At 39.2% G+C, this 18,608-nt stretch overlaps 2 protein-coding genes and 1 long non-coding RNA gene across 7 annotated transcripts in view; 2 read left to right on the top strand and 1 right to left on the bottom strand.

Moving 5' to 3' along the window:
• Nucleotides 1–6,858: 6,858 nt before the first annotated feature.
• Nucleotides 6,859–7,877, bottom strand: LOC124873544. The gene is made up of 2 exons (XR_007039566.1): nucleotides 7,225–7,877; nucleotides 6,859–7,148 (listed from the first exon to the last, which is right to left on the bottom strand). It is a non-coding gene; the product is annotated as an uncharacterized LOC124873544 (long non-coding RNA).
• A 1,061-nt stretch (nucleotides 7,878–8,938) lies between these two features.
• LOC124873379 lies at nucleotides 8,939–14,460 on the top strand. The gene is made up of 3 exons (XM_047373995.1): nucleotides 8,939–10,695; nucleotides 11,877–11,993; nucleotides 13,645–14,460. The coding sequence occupies exons 1-3, from the start codon at nucleotides 9,969–9,971 to the stop codon at nucleotides 13,731–13,733; spliced, it is 933 nt and encodes a 310-aa protein (XP_047229951.1). The 5' UTR covers nucleotides 8,939–9,968; the 3' UTR covers nucleotides 13,734–14,460.
• Nucleotides 14,461–17,487: 3,027 nt separating this feature from the next.
• psmd1 (proteasome 26S subunit, non-ATPase 1) overlaps nucleotides 17,488–18,608 on the top strand; it is a 37,370-nt gene continuing 36,249 nt past the window's right edge. For all 5 annotated transcript variants that reach the window (XR_007039641.1, XR_007039642.1, XR_007039640.1 and 2 more), the window contains exon 1: nucleotides 17,488–17,644. Coding sequence is in view for 1 of the 5 variants with exons in the window: in XM_047374795.1 (XP_047230751.1) it covers nucleotides 17,629–17,644 (16 nt within the window). In the remaining 4 variants the exon portion in view is untranslated. The remainder of the gene's footprint in view (nucleotides 17,645–18,608) is intronic.

Here is an 18,608-nt window from a genome sequence, read left to right as displayed (position 1 = left end):
CTGTGGTGTCCTTACACTCAGGATGTTCTCTGACACCCGTGACTCAGTCTGTAGTAATGACACCACATAGAAAAAAAGATGAGCTGGCTCACACTTGTTGGGAGTCCGTTTCACTCATATTCAATATTTCCTCTTCCAGAGGAACCTGTTTTGGTTTAAAGGGATTAAGGTGAGCCAGTGATGTTGCTTGTTCCACTTTTCCATTTCCTGAGCTCTAACATGGGATGAAATGTTTGAGATAAATGCAACAACCTGTGGTGCTTGATCCTAAAATGTCAAGGACTTTGCTTGGCAGGGAAAAAATACTCTAAATAGAGAAATGCTTCCATCTAGTGGATTATCTGTGCTAAAACATATACTGCTCAATATTTAATTCATTTTGACTGTGACTTTAATCCTGTCATCTGAATTCTGTAGTTGCTCCTAAAGCCTACAAAGTAAGCATGTTTTAAAGCTGTTTTATCTATTTATTATGCAGAAAAGAAAAAAACATAGCTTGGCTTAAAAATAATATGAAACAAACGTCCATAGATCACAACGCTACTGCGAACCTGTGGTCAGATCTGAAAAAGCAGGTGAAACTTCACAAGACATCAACCTGTAATCAACTACATGCACTACAAATTAATACAGAATAGGTCACCATGTCAGGACTTGTCCCACTAGTCAATATCAAGGGTTCTTATGACAGAACTGCAGTGAGGACAGCTCACAACTGTTAATGTAAACTATTTATATATATTTATTTACTCTTAAAAGACTTTGAAACAAATTAAATGTTTTAACGTGTTTTCTCATATATAGAGGAACATTTACAATCTAAAACTGCTGCTGTGACTAATCTGTGTCCCTTGGACGTGCTGAGCAGGCATTATTCTTAAAGTTGTTTTATATTTAAAATGTTAGAATACATGGGCATCATTAAGAATAAAAAGAAATTAGGGGGAAAAACATGCTTTTTACTCTTCAAACCTGCCCTCAAATCGAAATTACATTGAAAACACAGAAAAGGAGATTGGCTTTTGTTTAAACAATGTCACAATGATGTTGAAAAGTTAAAAGCTTTCTATATTAGGTTGAAAGGTTGTCAGTGATGAAGAAATGAGCTAACCCAGCCAATGGACTAGAAAAGTTACATTTCGAAATTAGTTTTTAGAGTTAAATAAAGAGGACAGCTTTATCTGACAATAACCATAAAAAATGTAACCATAGATGTTGAATATTTGTGGGGACAGCTGCAGATAGCACTAGTCCTATATTTAAATGTTTCAGATGGAGTATTCTCCAATGTTTCGATGTGAACCGTTTTCAAAACAGTCAAAACCTGTTTGAAATGTTACACCCAGTATTCTGAGTCAATGTTTTGTCTAAAAGTGGGGCACTAAACACAATGTTTCTTCCCAGGAACACTTTTCCATCGTTGCATTAGCTTTTCTCACTATGACAAAGAGCACATTTTGCTTCAGGGATTTAAAGCACTGGCTCTTTATGCTGCTTTTTGGAGCTATGTTTGTCAGTAAGTAATCCTCACTACTAAATCAACTAAATATTATCAGAAACAATATGTCAGAAAATGTTACAGTGACTAATTTTTGTCCAAACTGCCTGTGTCGATGAAATGTGCGAAATATGTCCCAGTTTCCACAAGATATGAATGTAAGAGTTAGTTTTTTGGTGCGATAGCTTAGATTATGATTTTTCTAAACAATTTTGTTAAAGAAAAGTGACTTAATCAAGTTCAGATGCCTTATTTGATCTGTTCACTGTAACATTTGCATGTCAAGTCTGTGAAGCTCAGAGGTTTGCATCAGTTTTCCTGGCTCTTAACAAGTCATGCCAGTAAAAAGCTATTTAATGTCTGACACAGTAAGATTTTGTGAGGAGTCAAATCGACTGGAGGGTCAAACTGCCTACAAGATGCTCCTGGGCTTTACCTACTCTTAAAGTTTCACAAAGAAAACAGAGAAAACCCACATTTAAACCATGAAAAAAATCTTCATGTCATTCAGAGAATAAAGCCCCTTCTATTAGCATCTCTTAGCTACTAAAAAGTTACCAAAAAATTATTAAATAACCAGATGTGCTCTTGTTGCTTTATTTTATCAGACATAATGATTTTACTTAGAAATATTTCTATAATGTCACTAATGTGTGGCGCCCGGGGAGCATTCAGGGGCTAAGGGTCTTGTTCAGGAACCCACAGTGGCAGGCAGTGGGATTCAAACCAGGGTACTTGTGGGCTTTCCGGGACGTAAATGCCCTGCTCTCTAACCAGTAGGCCACCACTCCCCTAATCCTTTTTATCTTCTGAGGTGGAAAATAGACCCCTGATCAAACTGCAAATGTAAATTACAAGTATTTATATTTTGTGCCTGTGGATTGTAACCAGATTGTAAATGTAGCTTCAAAATGTAATGAAACAGGAGCGAGAGACAACACAAATAGAGGAGGCAAATTATTGGCTATGGTTTTAAACTATACAGCCCAAACAGCCATAAAAAGTCAAAATCTGGGCATTATTTTTTTTCTCAGACATTTACATTAAATGACCCCCTGATGACAAAGGAAACCAGTGTTTGAAGGTGACAGGCTTTCTATAGGATCCTGAGGGTTACAACAGTTGAGTGGTAAACCCAAAACATTTTCACTTCCACTGAGCCAGAGGATCCGATTTTAAGATTATGATCAGGACTGTACATCAAAGTAAAATTTCAAAAGCCTTTGTCCTACATTTAACTTTGTTAAAACAAAAGAGCACAACTAAATTACGTTTTTCCTCTTCTTTATGCATTCACAGCAATGCTCACACCACTTGAGGTTCCACAGAAGATGAAGAATAATGCTCAGAGAACAAGAAGAAGCTCTGCAGACGCTGGAGGCTCTGTGAAAACTCTCACAGCCGCTCATCTCTCCGCTCTCAGAGATCTGTTATTAGACAAGAAAATCACCGGTAATGCTAGAAAAAATCCTCACTCAGCCTCTGCTTCCTATCTAAAAGCAGGCTAAAATAGAAAAATGAAGTCCTAAATGAAGATAAATTCAGGTGGACCAACATTCGTTAAAACTAAATAAAACAAGGGGACACTAAATGCATATTAGGTAGATTCACACACTATCTGACATTTAATCATCTGTGTGAATGTTTCCCACTTAGCTGAAAGTTCAATAATTCAATTTCAATTCAATTCAATTCAGTTTTATTTGTATAGCGTCAATTCACAACACATGTTGTCTCAAGGCACTTCACAAAAGTCGGGTACATACATTCCAATTAATCCTAAACCATTGAACAGTGCAGTCAGATTCTGTTATTTATTCAAATTGGATAAAAAGTTTTTCTATCTAAGGAAACCCAGCAGATTGCATCCAGTCAGTGACTTGCAGCATTCCCTCCTCCTGGATGAGCATGTAGAGACAGTGGACAGTCACTGGCGTTGACTTTGCAGCAATCCCTCATACTGAACATGCATGTAGCGACAGTGGAGAGGAAAAACTCCCTTTTAACAGCAGAACCAGGCTCAGTGTGAGCGGCCATCTGCCACGACCGACTGGGGGTTTGAGAGAACAGAGCAGAGATACAAAGAGAACAAAGAAGCACTGATCCAGGAGTACTTTCTATGGGAAGGAAAAGTAAATGTTAATGGATGTAGCTCCTTTAGTCGTTTCACCTAGAAAGAAAAAACAGATAAACTCTGAGCCAGTTTTCAAGGTTAGAGTCTGAAAGAGAGCACATATAATTAGTCACAGTTAAGCTCAGTCAATTTCCATGTCTAGGAGAGAGAAACGGTTAAACACTGAAAGACAGGGCCATGTGGATCATTGGTAGAGGGTGAGCATTAAGATCAACTGCAGTGATTCTTGTCTTTTATCAGGCTGGTGTTAAAGTATCCAGCCACCAGATGGCAGCAAAACACAACATTTCAGGAATGCCAAGACGAGTGTCCCAAATTTGGGTTTTAATACAGAACGAATGTTTGCATGCTTATTTTTAACCATCCAAAGTGTTGCAGTTTGACCCTATTCGCTGATTAACAGTCTCCTTAAGCCATTAAATTTGGGCAGTTTGTCTGTCATAATAACTCAACGTCATAGTTCTGCCATACTCTTTCCTATCTCAGATGATGGATTACACAGTGGTCTCTTAAAATGTTCAAAGTTTAGGATACTTTTTATAATCCAGACCGACTTTAAACTTCTCAGCGACTTTGTCCCTAACCTGTCTGCTGCGTCCTGTGGTCTTCATGCTGCTGTTTGTCACTAATGTTCTCTAAACTGTCACAGGACAGCTGGATTTATACCGAAGGGGGACTAATTAGGTGACGTCTGAAGGTTGGTTGATACTAGATTTTATTCAAGGGTATAGGAGTAAAGGGGAAGAAATACCAATGCAGACCACACATTTTGTTCTTTGTGTTATTTTATACCATTTAGTCCAAATAAATGCATCAAATTTTGTCATTTTAACATCTGTCTAGTATGCTGATTTGCATAATGCTTTTGCTCTGTCTCTAAACAGATAAATGATCAGTGTGAGTGTATCAAAGGCTGTGCATTAGAAATATTTAACAGGTTAACATAAATGTTCACGCTGTGTCGAATTAACATAAGCATAAGTCTCTGAAAGTACTAAAGCATAAAAGAGAGTCACAGCCAACTACATTCCTGGAGTCAGAAGATTAAAAAAATAAGAAATTAACAAATAAATAGTATTTAGTGCCTTTTACTCCCCCTAAATAAAAAAAAGATGTTGTGGGGTGGGGCGGTAGCCAGTGTTAGGCTAATGTAAAATATAATTTATCACAATAAATTTAAGATCCAAGAGTACTATTTTTTTTTTGTGAGTCCATTTTTTTCATATACATATCTATTATTCTATCTTTATGTGTCCTTCATCGCTGCTGTCCGACAGAAACCTCGTATTCCCCAAAATAGAACCTGCTTGTAAATGTAAATTCATGCTGTTTGGTCAAAGTTATGCTCTTATTGATTCTTTTCACTGGACGTGTATCAGTGAAACCCCAGGCAGATGTGAAGGCTCAATAGAGTTGATTATAACAAGAAAACAAAAATGACTAAAAATGGAGATCCAAGATTTTTAAGTGGCATTCCCACACTCCCACAGCGACTTTATAAAAGTCCCGAAATTCTGTTCTGTCTGGGAAAAAAGGCATAATTTATGCAGTCTCTGCTTTTTCCATGAGGTAGGATGAAAATGCTTTCAATCTATTACAATGGTTTTCTATTACATTTTAAGATAACATATTACTTCAAAATATTGCTTAATAAGGATAATTTTCAGTCATAATTTTCAGTGACACATGGAAGTAAACTAATGCATTTCCTAGTTTTTGAACCACGAAATGTTCTTCATCACATTTAAGATAAACAATATGATTGTAAATGTTCATTATTTGTTGAAGTCCAGTAAATATAGAGGTCAGTTCAGTGTGACCCAGCTTTAAACAGCCTTCACCAAGTCAAAAGATAAAATGTTATTTCAAATGTTTGTCCTCTTTTATATTCTCTATATGACTAAAATAACACACAGTTAAAAATGTGAGCTTAAGCTTTTCTCTCATTATTTATCAAATGTACTTCTTTACAGTTCGCTTAGGCTTCCGTGTTTCTTTAATTGGACCAAGTGAGATTCTGGAGTCTCAGATGCTTCTTCTTCTCAAAGAGGTCAGTATGTAATAAAAAAGGATTTGCCTCCTCACACATTTCTTCTGACTTGACACACTTAAATGTTTCAGATCATCAAACTAAGTTTATATGGAAGAATATAATGGTCCACTAAAAACAATCAATTACCTCTGATTGACAACATTTCAGGGTCAGTTTTAATATTTCTACTCAGGCGTGAATACTGCCAGACCGCTACAAGAAAAGAAATCCATTAAAAAAACCTGAAAACAAGAAGTAAGATCTAAAAGGGTAACACTTGATTGCTTGATCTAAAGAAATGCTTTAAAGCTGCAGGACACATAGTGAGTTATTATCCACAAATGGACAAAGAGATGGAACAGTGGTGAATCTTCCCAGGAGTGGTAGACCTACTCAACCCAGGCCTGGCTTGCATCAGTTAACGACCGTGTTAAAGATTCAACAATAAGAAAGAGAAATCAGGATCCATTGGAGAGTTACAAAGTGAAAACCACGGCTCACCCAAAAGAAGACGATGACCGCTTTACATTTGCCCCAAAAACATCTTCATGACTCCCAACACTTTTGGGAAAGTGTTTTGTGGACTGAAAAGACAACAGTGGAACTTTCCGAAAGATGTGAGTCACATTATATCTGAAACTGTGTTTCAGATAAAGATCATCATACCTACCGTAAAACAAGTTGGTAGTAGTGTAATGGTCTGGGGCTGCCTTGCTGCTCAAGGACCTGGATAATTTGTCATAATTGATGCATCCATGACCTAAAGGTCACACATGACCTTTAGCAGAAAATTCTCATCATCTTAAGCTCTAACAAACTTTCATGTGCAGCCGGACAATAACCCAAAACACATCAGCAAGTCCCCCTTCAAACGGCTCAAAAAACATGAAGGTTTTTTTAGTGGCCTAATCAAAGTCCAGACTTAAATCCGATTCAGATAATATGGTATGAGCTTAAACAGGCAGCTCATACTGGACAACCCTCCAATGTGGCTAAATTAAAAACATTCTGTGAAAAAAGTGGGTAAAAATTCCTCCACAGCGAATTAAAAGACTCATCGCCAGTTATGTCAAACTCTTGATGCCACTTTTTGCTGCCAAAAGTGGCAGAACCAGTTATTAGGTTTAGTAAGCATGACATCATTTTTGACACTGATCTGACCCACATACAGAAAGAAGACAAGCAGAGATAATCTCACGGTGAAAAGAAGTTTATTATTTCCTAAATCCCACAAGGAAGTGACAGGAGTCTGGTCTCTCAAACTGTGCGGGGAAAAGTCACAGCACTCGTACTCTCCGTGGGAAGTGAGTGGAGGGTGAACAGGTCTGCAGGAGGAGTACCCTTATCGTAGTGTAGCATAGGTCCAGTAGAAGATGAAGAATGCTCGGTCCTGGAGTGTATGCAGAATCCAGACAGGTAATCCAAAAGGCTCCAAGCGCTAGAGGAACGATGATAGGATCGTCGCACACACAGGTTACAGTTTCCTAAGGCGAAAACACAAGTCAGAACAGACCGAAAACAAAACTGATCAAAACCAGAAAGCTGGCTTGAGCTGGTTACCACATAGGCTCAACAATCAGGCGACGAGTAGCAGGCAGCCACGGCTTAAGTAGCGTTCACAGCAATCAGAAGATGGAAAACACCTGTCCACGTTCCTCCTGTAGCTTCGACACCCTCTGCTGGACGAATAAGGTTAGCAGCAAGCAAAAAAACAGACAGGCTCCCAGATCCCAACAAAGCAATTACTTTTTCACATATTGTCACGTTGGTTTGATAGCTTTATCCCTTAAGAATTGAAATCCACATTTAAAAACGGAGTTTTCTATTTAGTCGGGTTATCTTTGCCTGATTTTAAAATTTGCTTGATGACCTGAAACATTTTCGTGTGACCAAAAGGTAAAAACTGAAGAAATCTGTAAGGGGCAAATACCTTTTTTTTTCACAGCACTTTTCACAGTTCTCTTTTTAGGTTGCGTAGGTGTAATAAAATAAGCACATAAGATTTTGTTGACAGAACTAGAAACAACCCTTGCAGCACCCAACCAATCAAAGTTTGCCTGGTCCAAAGGCCAAAAGCCGGCACCTTTGAGTTAGTTTGAGTCAAACTTTACCTTTTATCATTTGTTCATTAGTAAACAATTACGAAACAGACAAACATGTGTACTCTGAAGATGCAGTAACCTCATGTGGTTTTTTCACATAAACAGCCCAGTTGTATTTTAGAGTGACATGACCATTTAATTACAGATCTGGCATGAGTGGATTAAAAGATTAGAGTCAGGAGAACTCGGCAAGCGTTCAGGTTCAACAGCTTTTTGATCTCACAGTAAAGTGAAACATTTCAGAGAGTGTTTTAACAAAAAGCAGGTGAAAGTTCTTGCATTGTGTGCTCACGATAACTGTCGTGTTTGTGTCTCTTCTTTCTTTTGAGAACTCTGATATCTACAACACAGGACAGAAATCAGGACTCTTCACCATGAGAGTTGTAAGACTAAAGAAAGTGAACACCCAGAGATTTCATCATCCAGCACCAGCCGTCCCACAAGATTAAAGAATGTCCCAGAAATTCATGTAAAAACACTCAGATTCTTTCCTTTTTTATTCGTTTTTTGGACAGTATTAGAATCACCTAGAGCCATGGTTCTCAAACTCTATTCACTGGTGGTACTTTGGCTGCTTTTAGAGGTGTTTAGAATGCAGAATTACTTGGGTGAATATTAGAATTACATCCTAAGTAAAAACATATGTATTTACTGTGGTATAGTGCACAGCAGTGAACCAGGAAGTGCTTGAGGCTGCTTGTGCCTAGTTTCATTAACCTCTGCTGTCCCCGATACCGTCTAGTGATGACATCACAACCCACTTTAGCAACATTCCAGATCCAAGTTGGAAAACCAGTCGGATTTGCTTATTGGTGTGCTCAGAGACTGGGCGAACTGCTTTAAGCACTACAAGAAGATATTTCTCTGACACTGTCGCTGTGTTCTCAGACAGAGGTTGTTAGTTCAGCTATTACTATGTAATGTTAAACAAATTGGTTGGTGGAAAACCACAGATTTTGTCTCCTAAGAATCTTTCTGTTAATTTTTCCCAACTTTACCCTTTTGAATAAAAACTAAACTGCATCCTTTAACCAAGCATGTGTGACTAAACACAAAAAACTGAAAACTACAGGTCTTGTTGTATTTCTGTTTTACAAAATGTCATGAAATGTTTTTTGTAAAACTTCATATGTACAGGCACAGCTCAGTTTTTACAGCAATTCAATTCAAAAAGTGACGCATTGTAACGCATGTTTTTCTTTATTTTTAAATTATTACAAATTATTACACAATCATGGGGAAGTCTGTACGGTGTCAGTTTTCCAGCAGACAGCTGACACCCTACAAAAGGAGGGTAAGTCGCAGGGGGTCATTGCTAAAAAACAAATGGCTGTCCACAGAGTGCTGTATCCAAACATTTTAATGGAAAGCTGAGTGGTAGGAAAAAATCTGCCAGAAAAAAATCCAATCAATGACATGGGCTACAAGTGTCACATTTTTGCATTAAGCCCCTTCTGAACTGAAAACACTGTCAGAAGGATCTTACTTTGCTTGATGGTGCAAAGTTCTCATATTTAATTTGGAAGTCAAAGTCCAGGAATCTGGGAGAAGAGGGGACAGGCACAGAATTCAAGCTGCTCGGAGCCCAGTATGAAGTTTTCAGTCAGTAAGCAGTTTTGGAGCCAAGTCATCAGCTGGTGTTGGTTCACTGTTCTTTAATTGATCCAAAGTCAGTGCAACCGTCTTTGTTTTTCTCTTTTGTAATATTCAAATGTTCTGAGAGCCTGGATTTGGGGTTTCCACGAGCTATATGCCATAGAAAATGACTAAATTAAGCACAAAAAATATGCTTCTCTATGTGCAATGAATGTATGTAATATGAGTTTCACCTTTTCAGCAGAATTAATTAACTTTTCAATGAAATTCTAATTTACCGAGGTGCATTTTAGGTGGTGCTCGTGATAAAACACGAGAGTTACAGCCTTAGAAGTATTTTGTGTAAATATGACTTTTAAACAACTGTATTTGGTCTCCCATTAAAGATTAACTTCCTCAACCTTCGATCGAGCGACTGCACTATTAGCCCCGCCCTCTGATTACATTAACCAATAGAAACGCGCAGCGACTCTTCACCTTCACCCTCCTCATTGGTGCTCGGTGTGACCGTGGAAGGAAGTTCCTCCTGGAGCAGATTTGTCCGGATTCGATGCCTTACTTTATTTAAAAAGAAAAACAATCCGCGCAGCCGTGATTGCGCATAAAATGTCCCGCATGGAGTGTCTGCCTGAGGATGAGAGGGAGTTTCAAAAGGTTCTGGCTCAGATCGGAGGAAAGGAGAGGATACATCTGGTCAGCGATGTCTGTGGAAGTAAGGAGGTGGACGAAGATCACGTTGGGATATTTCAGGAGTTCATACGTGACATGTTTCACAACAGCAACCCTGAGACCAGCGAAAGGCAGCCTTCATGCCATGCCATGGGCGATCATCATGGCGATCCTGAGAGCGAGGCAGAGACCGGCACAAGCAACGAGATACCGCTCACGGTGAAGAGCGAGGGTTCGGAGGAGGACGGGGAGAAGGAGAAGCGGCCGAAGAGCAACCCTCAGAGAACCGCAACCAGGAGGGCCAATATTTACAGTTCCAAGCGGGCCATTGATTCCCCGGTCATCGTGTTCATCTTCAAACAGACGTTCATCTGCAAAGCCTCAAACGAGCTGTGTCTGCTGGAGATCCTGAAGGACGTAAAGGCGCGCACGAAGCGTGGCTCGGTCCCCCGGCCTGCTCTGATTGGATTAATACGCACAACGCAGGACGGCGCTGAGACGCAGCGGTGTGCGCAAGTCCTGGAGCGTGTGATGCGCTTCGTGTTCCGCAAACACTCGCTAGAAACGATATGGGTCGGTTGTTTTATCCCCAAAACAGAAGACAGAGTCCTGAGCGTCAAGAAAAACGTCTGCAGAGCTGTTTACGCTGCATCTCAAACAGCAGGTGCAATAACTGTCAGTGTTGGAGTGGTTTACATGTGGGGAAATGTTTGTGCGGTCGCGTTAAAAAATGTAGAAGTCAAATTTCAATCAGATGCACCGGGACACATTCGCTGTTGCTTATTTGCATGTCAGTTCAACATGGAGCTGGCAGGATGTGTTGTGTAATACACTGCAGTTGGCCAGTGTCTGGTCTGCAGCTTTAGGTTCAGCGTCAAGTTAAAAGGGCAATTTCACTGTTTGTTTTGTAAATTCGTTTTTTAACTATACTTGACAGTATCTTTATATAGAAGAGTCTAACCTGAATTTCATTAGAGTTGATCATATAGGATAACCAGGCCTGACTTATATCTTTTTATTGGCTAAATTTGGGCAGGACCTTTGCCCCCAAAAAGGCCAGTTTTCAACATATTTCTAAAAATGGATTTCAAAATCACTTGCTCCTGGCCCTGCCCCATGTGTTTGACAACGGTCTACTAAAAAGTCTTTATATTCTATTATTGGTTTTGGTTTGGTTAGGAATGTCGTCCTATTATCTTTGGCCACACTTTTGGAAAACTTGGGAGCCGCCCCTGATTACAGCTACATGCGTTTAGGTTAATGTTTCACTCATGATTTAAAAACGTGCTTAGGATTAGGATAAGAGTGAAACATTCCTGCAGTGCTCCCTGGGGAGGGCTTACCAGGACAGTAGCTCAGCACCATGAGGCTTTGTGGAGTCCCTAAGTAGTCCCTTTTTTTTTGAATGGATATTTTGGAAACACAAGAAAACATATAAGCCCACATTAGGTGATGTGTTTGAATTTGTTAGATATTCGTTTGTACAACAATTTAGAAAATTTCATAGCCCCAAGCAGACAACAGCAAGACATGCCAGGCAAAAAAATCTTGAATGTCATGTGTACCTAGCAATCTATTTCAGACTATTGTAATTTAAATGTCTAAAAGAAACTTGCATGGGTCTGGACCAAGACTCGTTCCGGCCACAGGGGCCCCACATCCTCCTAACTTGGGACCAGAGTGCACTGTGACATGTGGGTCAATCTGTGACATTCACAAGACCACACATTTTTGTACACATTCTTTTCCCCTCCCAGGCATAGTTGAAACAAAGGCTGGATTCATAAAACAATTGGGTTCTTACATGTACTGCCAGACCATTAAATGCTTATTATTACTTTTCAGATAATGCCGGGGACAGAGGGAGCCTGCTTCGGTGGCCAATCCAGTGTTGTTCCAGGCCTCCGAGGGGAGAGGCCACAAGACAGACCAACAGCAAATCTTCAAACTGCAGACAAAAAGGTGTCGGCAACCTCATCCACACTTCAGTCAGAGTTAGACTCCCTACTTTTATCAAGATATGTTTTATTTCAAATCTTTATTATGTTCTTTTTTCATGTCAGTGTACACTATTCAGGGTTGTCTTGACTGTTACGTTTCAGATATAGACTGCCTTGCAGTCGCATACATTGCCATTAACTTTTGAATATTTTGTCAAGGAACAACAACAGACTTCAGTCTATTTTGCTAGGATTTATGTCACAGACCAACAGAAAAGAGCACATAATTGGGAAATGGGAAAAATAACATGGTTTAAGAATAAAGGCCTGCATGCATTTGTACTCAGCCCCACTGAGTCCGCTCTTTGTGGAATCCCTTTCCACTGCAGTTACAGTTGCTTTAGGGGTATGTCTCTACCAGCTAAGGTGGGAATTTTTGCCCATTCTTGTTTGTAATAAAGCTCTAGCTCCACCAGATTGGATAGGGAGCTTTTGTAAACATCTATTTTTCAATCTTGGCATATTTTCTCAATTAGCATTCGGTTTGGACTTTGACTGGGCTGTTGAAAAACACTAACATACTTTGATATCAACAATCCCATAGTAGCTCTGAGTGTTTAGGGTTACTGTCCTTCTGGAAGGTAAACCTCAGCCCAGACTTGGGTATCTTGCAGCCTGTAGCTGGTTTTCTTTCAGGATTGCCCTGTATTTGGCTCCATCCATCATTCCAACAACGCTGGCCTACCTCCCTGTCCCTGCTAGAGAAAACCAGCTCCACAGGATGATGTTGCAACCACTATGCAGAGGAGGGTAAGGGCAGGGTGATTTGTGCAACAACCCCAGCACTACCTGGGAATGTGCTAGTGATGTGTTTTCTGCCACGCACAGTGTTTTGCATGGCCTACAGCAATCTAAGAATAGGACTACTTTGTTGTTTGTTGGTTTGTATTTACAATGGATTTATTTTGGCCACTCCTTCATAAATGCCAGATTTGTGAAGTGCTCAAACATGAGCTCTGGGTTTTTGCAGCTCCTCCAGAGTTAGCATTACCCTCTTGGCTGCTTCTCTGATTAATGCTCTTCTTCCCTCGCCTGTCAGTTTACACGGGTGATAGATTTTTTTCAGATAATAGATTAAACAGAACTTTGTGAGATGTTTAAGCTTGGAATATTGTTTCACAACCTAAACTTGCTTTAAAATTCCCAATAACCTCTTTAGGGGCATCATAGTAAAGTACAGTAAATCCAATCTACATTTTTCTGATCTTAGATATTAAAACATTATTGTTTTCCTCCCACTTCACAATTATGCACCACTTTGTGTTGGTCCATCATACCAAGCCCTGATAAAATGTGTTGAAGCCTGTGGTTGTAATGTGACGGATAAATACCTTTTTTCATTCAGTGTATAACCACGACATGCAGTGCGTCTGAAATTCTTTGACAGATAAACAAATGAAAACATTTCAACTGAACCGTACAAACATGCTTGTTCTTTTGTTCCCAGTTCTTTGCTTCTATTCTGCTTTTTTCTAGCATGAAGTAAAGCTGAATCAAATAAAACAGATAGAAACTATGCTGGAATAACAACTAAATACTTAAAAACACGATGATGACTTTTTTTTTTTTTTGGTCTAATAGCAAATCTTGTTTGGTGTAAATGAACATTTCAGGTGAAGATGGAAGCCCAGAGGAAGGACTCCCTCTGAAAACCGGCACCCTGTCTTCTGAACCTCATGTGAAAGCTGGAGTGGACCACTGATGTCAGGATATGTGACTAACTGTCGACCTATCACTGTGGACACTCACATCCTCTCTGGATGTTTAAAAAACACCTGAGGTGGTGTGACAGGATGGTTATTTCATGGTGCTGAAAATCTCACCTCTGAGTCATCTAGATTTCTATCCTGGAAGCTGCTGCCTGACACCTTGTTCTTATGCTTAGCAACAAGGCAATTTACTGTATCTTTGTAGAATTACTGTAATATTGACAGGGCATTATGATCTACTGAGATGTGATGCATTATTAAGCACAGAACTGTAAAGAAGAGCAACAGAATAGCTGCTCATTGGTATAATAGTGTCAGATCTTATTTAAACAGCCTTGAGCCGAAGTGAGCTTTCTTCGTTAAATATTTTTTGTTATGTGATACTTTAAAAACTTAAACAAGCTAGGTCTTTATATGTTATTCTATATTGTTTTTAGTTTTAGTTGCACTGTCTTAGGTGATACTGTGACCCAGAAGTGCTCTAGCTGCTGCACAGAAACTATATTACCCACAGATCTTAAAGAGCTTATTTTGTATGCAGTGAAGCAACGTGATTTTGTTTACATTTTCACTTTCATTTTAGGAGAATTATGTGCCTTAGAAAAGTACTGTTGGAACTACTGTTTATCTCATGAACTTAATGCAACTGTTTAAAGTTTTTAAGTATTTATTTAGCTGTCAGTTTGACTGCCTGTATGAATAAACACATGTTAACATGGATCAATATGCTTATTTTTGTAAAATTGTGTTAATTGCATAGATAAGTAATTGCCCCCCTTGTTGAATCATGAATTACATGTGAGTAAACTACATGTCTTAGATAGCTGAGCTTAATTTCCCAAGCCAAACCCAGGAGTGATTATTACCTGATCTGCACATATAATTAACCATTTAAATAGCAGCTCTCTGATGCCTGAACAATCCTAAAAAGCAACACATAATATAAAAAAAATGCGTGTAGAGAAACAAAGTCAATATTTCTCAGTCTGGAAAGAGTTACAAAGGTATTTCTAAGACTTCGGGATGCCAGGAAACCAAAGAGAGAACCATAATCCAAAACTGGAGAAATCATGTAGCACTGGTGGACATTCCCAAGAGAGGTCAGTCAACTAAAATAATTCAACCCAGAACAACATCTGAAGCACTGCAGGCCCCACTTGCCTCAGTTAAGGTCAGTATTCAAGATTTAACAGTAACAAATAAAGAGACTGAGCCAAATGACCTCCATGGGAGAGTTCCAAGTCCAAAACCACAGCTGACCAAAGAGAACATAAAGACCCATCTCACATTTGGCAAGAAACAGCTTGATTATCCCCAAGACTAATCTGAAAATACTCAGTGGACTGATGAGACAAAAACTGAACTTTTGGGAAGGTGTGTGTCATATTACATCTGAGCTAAAAATCTTGAAGTCGGTTCTCTACCAGAAAATCCTGCAGGAAAATGTCCAGCTGTCAGGACAGGGCCTTACGCCAAATCATACTTTGGTTATGTAGTAGGACAATGATCCAAAGCACAGTAGCAAGGCCTCCTCTGAATTACTCCAAAAATCTAAATTAAGTTTTGGAATGGTCAAGGCAAGGTCTGGACTTAAATCCAATTCAGATACTGTATTATGACCTAAAATACACCATTCATACTCAAAAATCCTTCTGACGTGGCTGTATTAAAAGATCAAAAGAAATTTCTCAGTGGCTCTTTGCCGATAGATAGATAGATAGATAGATAGATAGATAGATAGATAGATAGATAGATAGATAGATAGATAGATAGATAGATAGATAGATAGATAGATAGATAGATAGATAGATAGATAGATAGATAGATAGATAGATAGATGTGATGTAATCAATTGACTGTGCCAACGTGTTCAGCATTCATCCACGATGATGCATACCAAATTTGAAGTGGATCCGATGATGTATGAGAGAGATACAGCGATTAAAGTTTCCTTGGGGTCGCCGTTGATCGAAATTCCAATGTAATGCAATAGATCTGTTTGGGGGTTAACAAGGACCAACTATATTCAGTTTGGAGTAAATCGGATCCTGCGTGTCTGATTTACAGGCAAACGTATTCCAATGGCGAGATGTAAGAATTCGCCATGCCGCTACTCCCACTCAATCCAGCCAACAGTCACTGATCCCAGTAGGATTCAACATCAGTTTGTTCTATGTGATCACATTGTGCTTGTAACTGTCAGACTCTAAAAGGACATCCACACGCCCACATGCCTTCATGCAGCAAAAAGCTTTTGATAACTTTTGATCCCCAGTGCCTTAAGAGCATACTGAGTGATGTTGATGCATGTAAGTGAAAAGCTGTAGAAGGAGTTCGCTCAGATACGACGTGTGTAATTGAGAGAAAATGGTGGGTTTGATCCAAAATGGCCGATTTCCTGCAAGGTTTGGACAATGGATCCAAGAGTCTTTTTTGTAGGCCGTGAGAAGTTAGGTGAATTTAAGTGTAGTGAATTTCAAAATCCTCAGTGAAAGCATGGCTTGGGGCTGATTGATTAGGGGCTTCTAGGGGGCGCTGTGGAGAAATTATGCCATGCTTGCCAAATTTTTAACTATATATCTTAACTATATGTTTTGGGGGCTGGACTAAAATTGGTCATATAGAATTTGTTGCTGATCAGATGATCTGATGATATATGTGGGAATTAGAGCCAAACGTATGGCAACAGTGTGACGTCGACTTCGCCACGCCGCCATGGCCACACCTTCCAGTGTATACTCGCTGTGTTCCAAACAAAGTTGGACCAACTTTTTATCTGTCTTCTGACACACTTTCAAGCTGATTAGGTCAAGAGGGTCAGAGAGGGACCCTCTCTGTTTTCCTGTTCATTGGGGGCGTGGCTTTTGATGTCATCATTTGACCACATAGGATTGTTTTCATTTGAGAAGGATCAATAATACCAGGTTTTGTGTATTTCAAGCTATTTATGTGAAAGTTATAGCTGCTTGAAAATTTTGGCAAACTTTGATGCCCGGCCCCGCCCCTTCAGCAGGTTTAAGAACTCACGATTTTGATAACTTTTAATCCCCCATGCCTTAACTGCATATCGACCAAATATGAAGCCAATAGCTCAAAATCCCTAGGAGGAGTTTGTTAAAGTTTGACCTGTATGAAAAGTCAAAAACGGGCAAAAATGTCCCTTTGACCCAAAATGGCCGACTTCCTGTTAGTTTTAGGGGATACCCCCAAGAACCTTTTTTTCATGATTTAGAGGGATCTACCTGTGTACCAATTTCAAATCTGTAGCACCTACCAGTTGGCCAGTCTGACTTTAGGAGGCGCTGTAGAGCCGTTTTGCCACGCCCATTTTCAGTTGCATTAAAATACGTAAATTTCACGCGGGGTACATTTTTCAGTGGTCTGGTGAGTTTTTGAATATGTTTAGGGCTCCAAAAAGGCAATTCATTTTCCAGGAGAATAATATTAAACAGCGCTTTGCTGCTTGGGCCTAATTAGCATAATTTATGTATTATTGGAAAGAGGATGAACCATATCGAACAAAATAGATCGCCTTTAAAATGCCTTTCCATAAACGATTTACACCCAAATGCAATAAAATAAAAAATAAACAAACCGTAACTGAGACTATACTATTATGCATTTTTATTTACTGATAATTGTTGTAAATGTTTGGCATTTGCTGAATAATGTAATATTTCTATGTGCATTTATAATCAGGCGAAAGAGAGGCCAGCTAACCCAAAGGTCCTTTACAAGGGGCTTGCGGTATTGCTGAACAAAAAAAAAAAACTTTAGCTGGCGCTGATCCTTCACACATACAACAAATCTTATACATTCTCCCCAGAAATACATCACGAAGTCCACATTTTAATCGGAACCGGAGCCGGAGGATTATTAGAAGCAGTCATGATAACATCTGCCGGTGAGTCTCAGAAGAGTGGTTTTATTTTAGTAGGTTTAACTTTAGCTAGCTGCCATTGAATTAGCTGAGTCACACAGTGCTAACAGTCGGTGACAGCGGAGAAAACAATCTAACTGTAGTGGTTTTAATTGTAACGGAGAAACATAGTCATACCTGTATCTAAAACTACTAAGATATAAAAACTGAAACAAATTATAGCAATGTGATTGCCAAAAGTCGAAAATCACTCTCATCCTAATTCTGGCTCTGCGTTGGTTGTAAAACCAAATGTCATTTTCTGTTTTATTATACTTAGTTTACATAGTTTGGGCTTCGGTGTATGTGATGGCGTATCAATTTATGGACCCAAAAGTCTAAACTCTGTCAGCTTTAAGCGGAAAACATGTTTCCATCATCGCATCAGTCCTTCATGAGTAAAACTTTTAACAGCTAATGTTGGATCATTACATCTTGTGCAACATTTATTCTAATTTCATTGGAATAAAAGTTGCAAGTGTTGTACTACTTATGTTCTTTAGAGTGTTTCTGAAACTCTTTTAAAACAACACCCCCCTCAATAAACACTAATATCTACAGGCACCACAATGCTGTGAAGACATTTTAAAACGGGGCTACTAAAAGACTTGAGCCTTTTTCCAATTGTTTTGTCACAAGAGATAAATCATTCTTATTCATTTTTATTCCCTTTTTGAAGTAAAGATTTACACATTTCAAGATGGAAAAATGAAGAGAAAGGCCCGCTGAAGTCAGAATTTCATTAGGCAAAGAGAGAGGTTTTCTCACCAAATCAAGTATGGCTGCTGCACATTTTAATATATGGTGAAAGTTGGAGTACTAAGAGTTTATCTGCATTTTTGGCAACCTCACTCAGTAACAGCTTAGAAACCGAAGAGTGTTGTTTTTAATGTGACCTGTTAGTGCTTGTATTTAGCGGTTCTTACCCACTCGTCACCAGTCTGATTCC

The sequence above is a fragment of the Girardinichthys multiradiatus genome, chromosome 9, assembly GCF_021462225.1.
Source record: "Girardinichthys multiradiatus isolate DD_20200921_A chromosome 9, DD_fGirMul_XY1, whole genome shotgun sequence".
In the NCBI taxonomy this organism is placed as follows: Eukaryota; Metazoa; Chordata; class Actinopteri; order Cyprinodontiformes; family Goodeidae; genus Girardinichthys; species Girardinichthys multiradiatus.
Note: the sequence above shows the minus strand (reverse complement) of the source record. Positions and strands in the feature narration are given on the sequence as shown.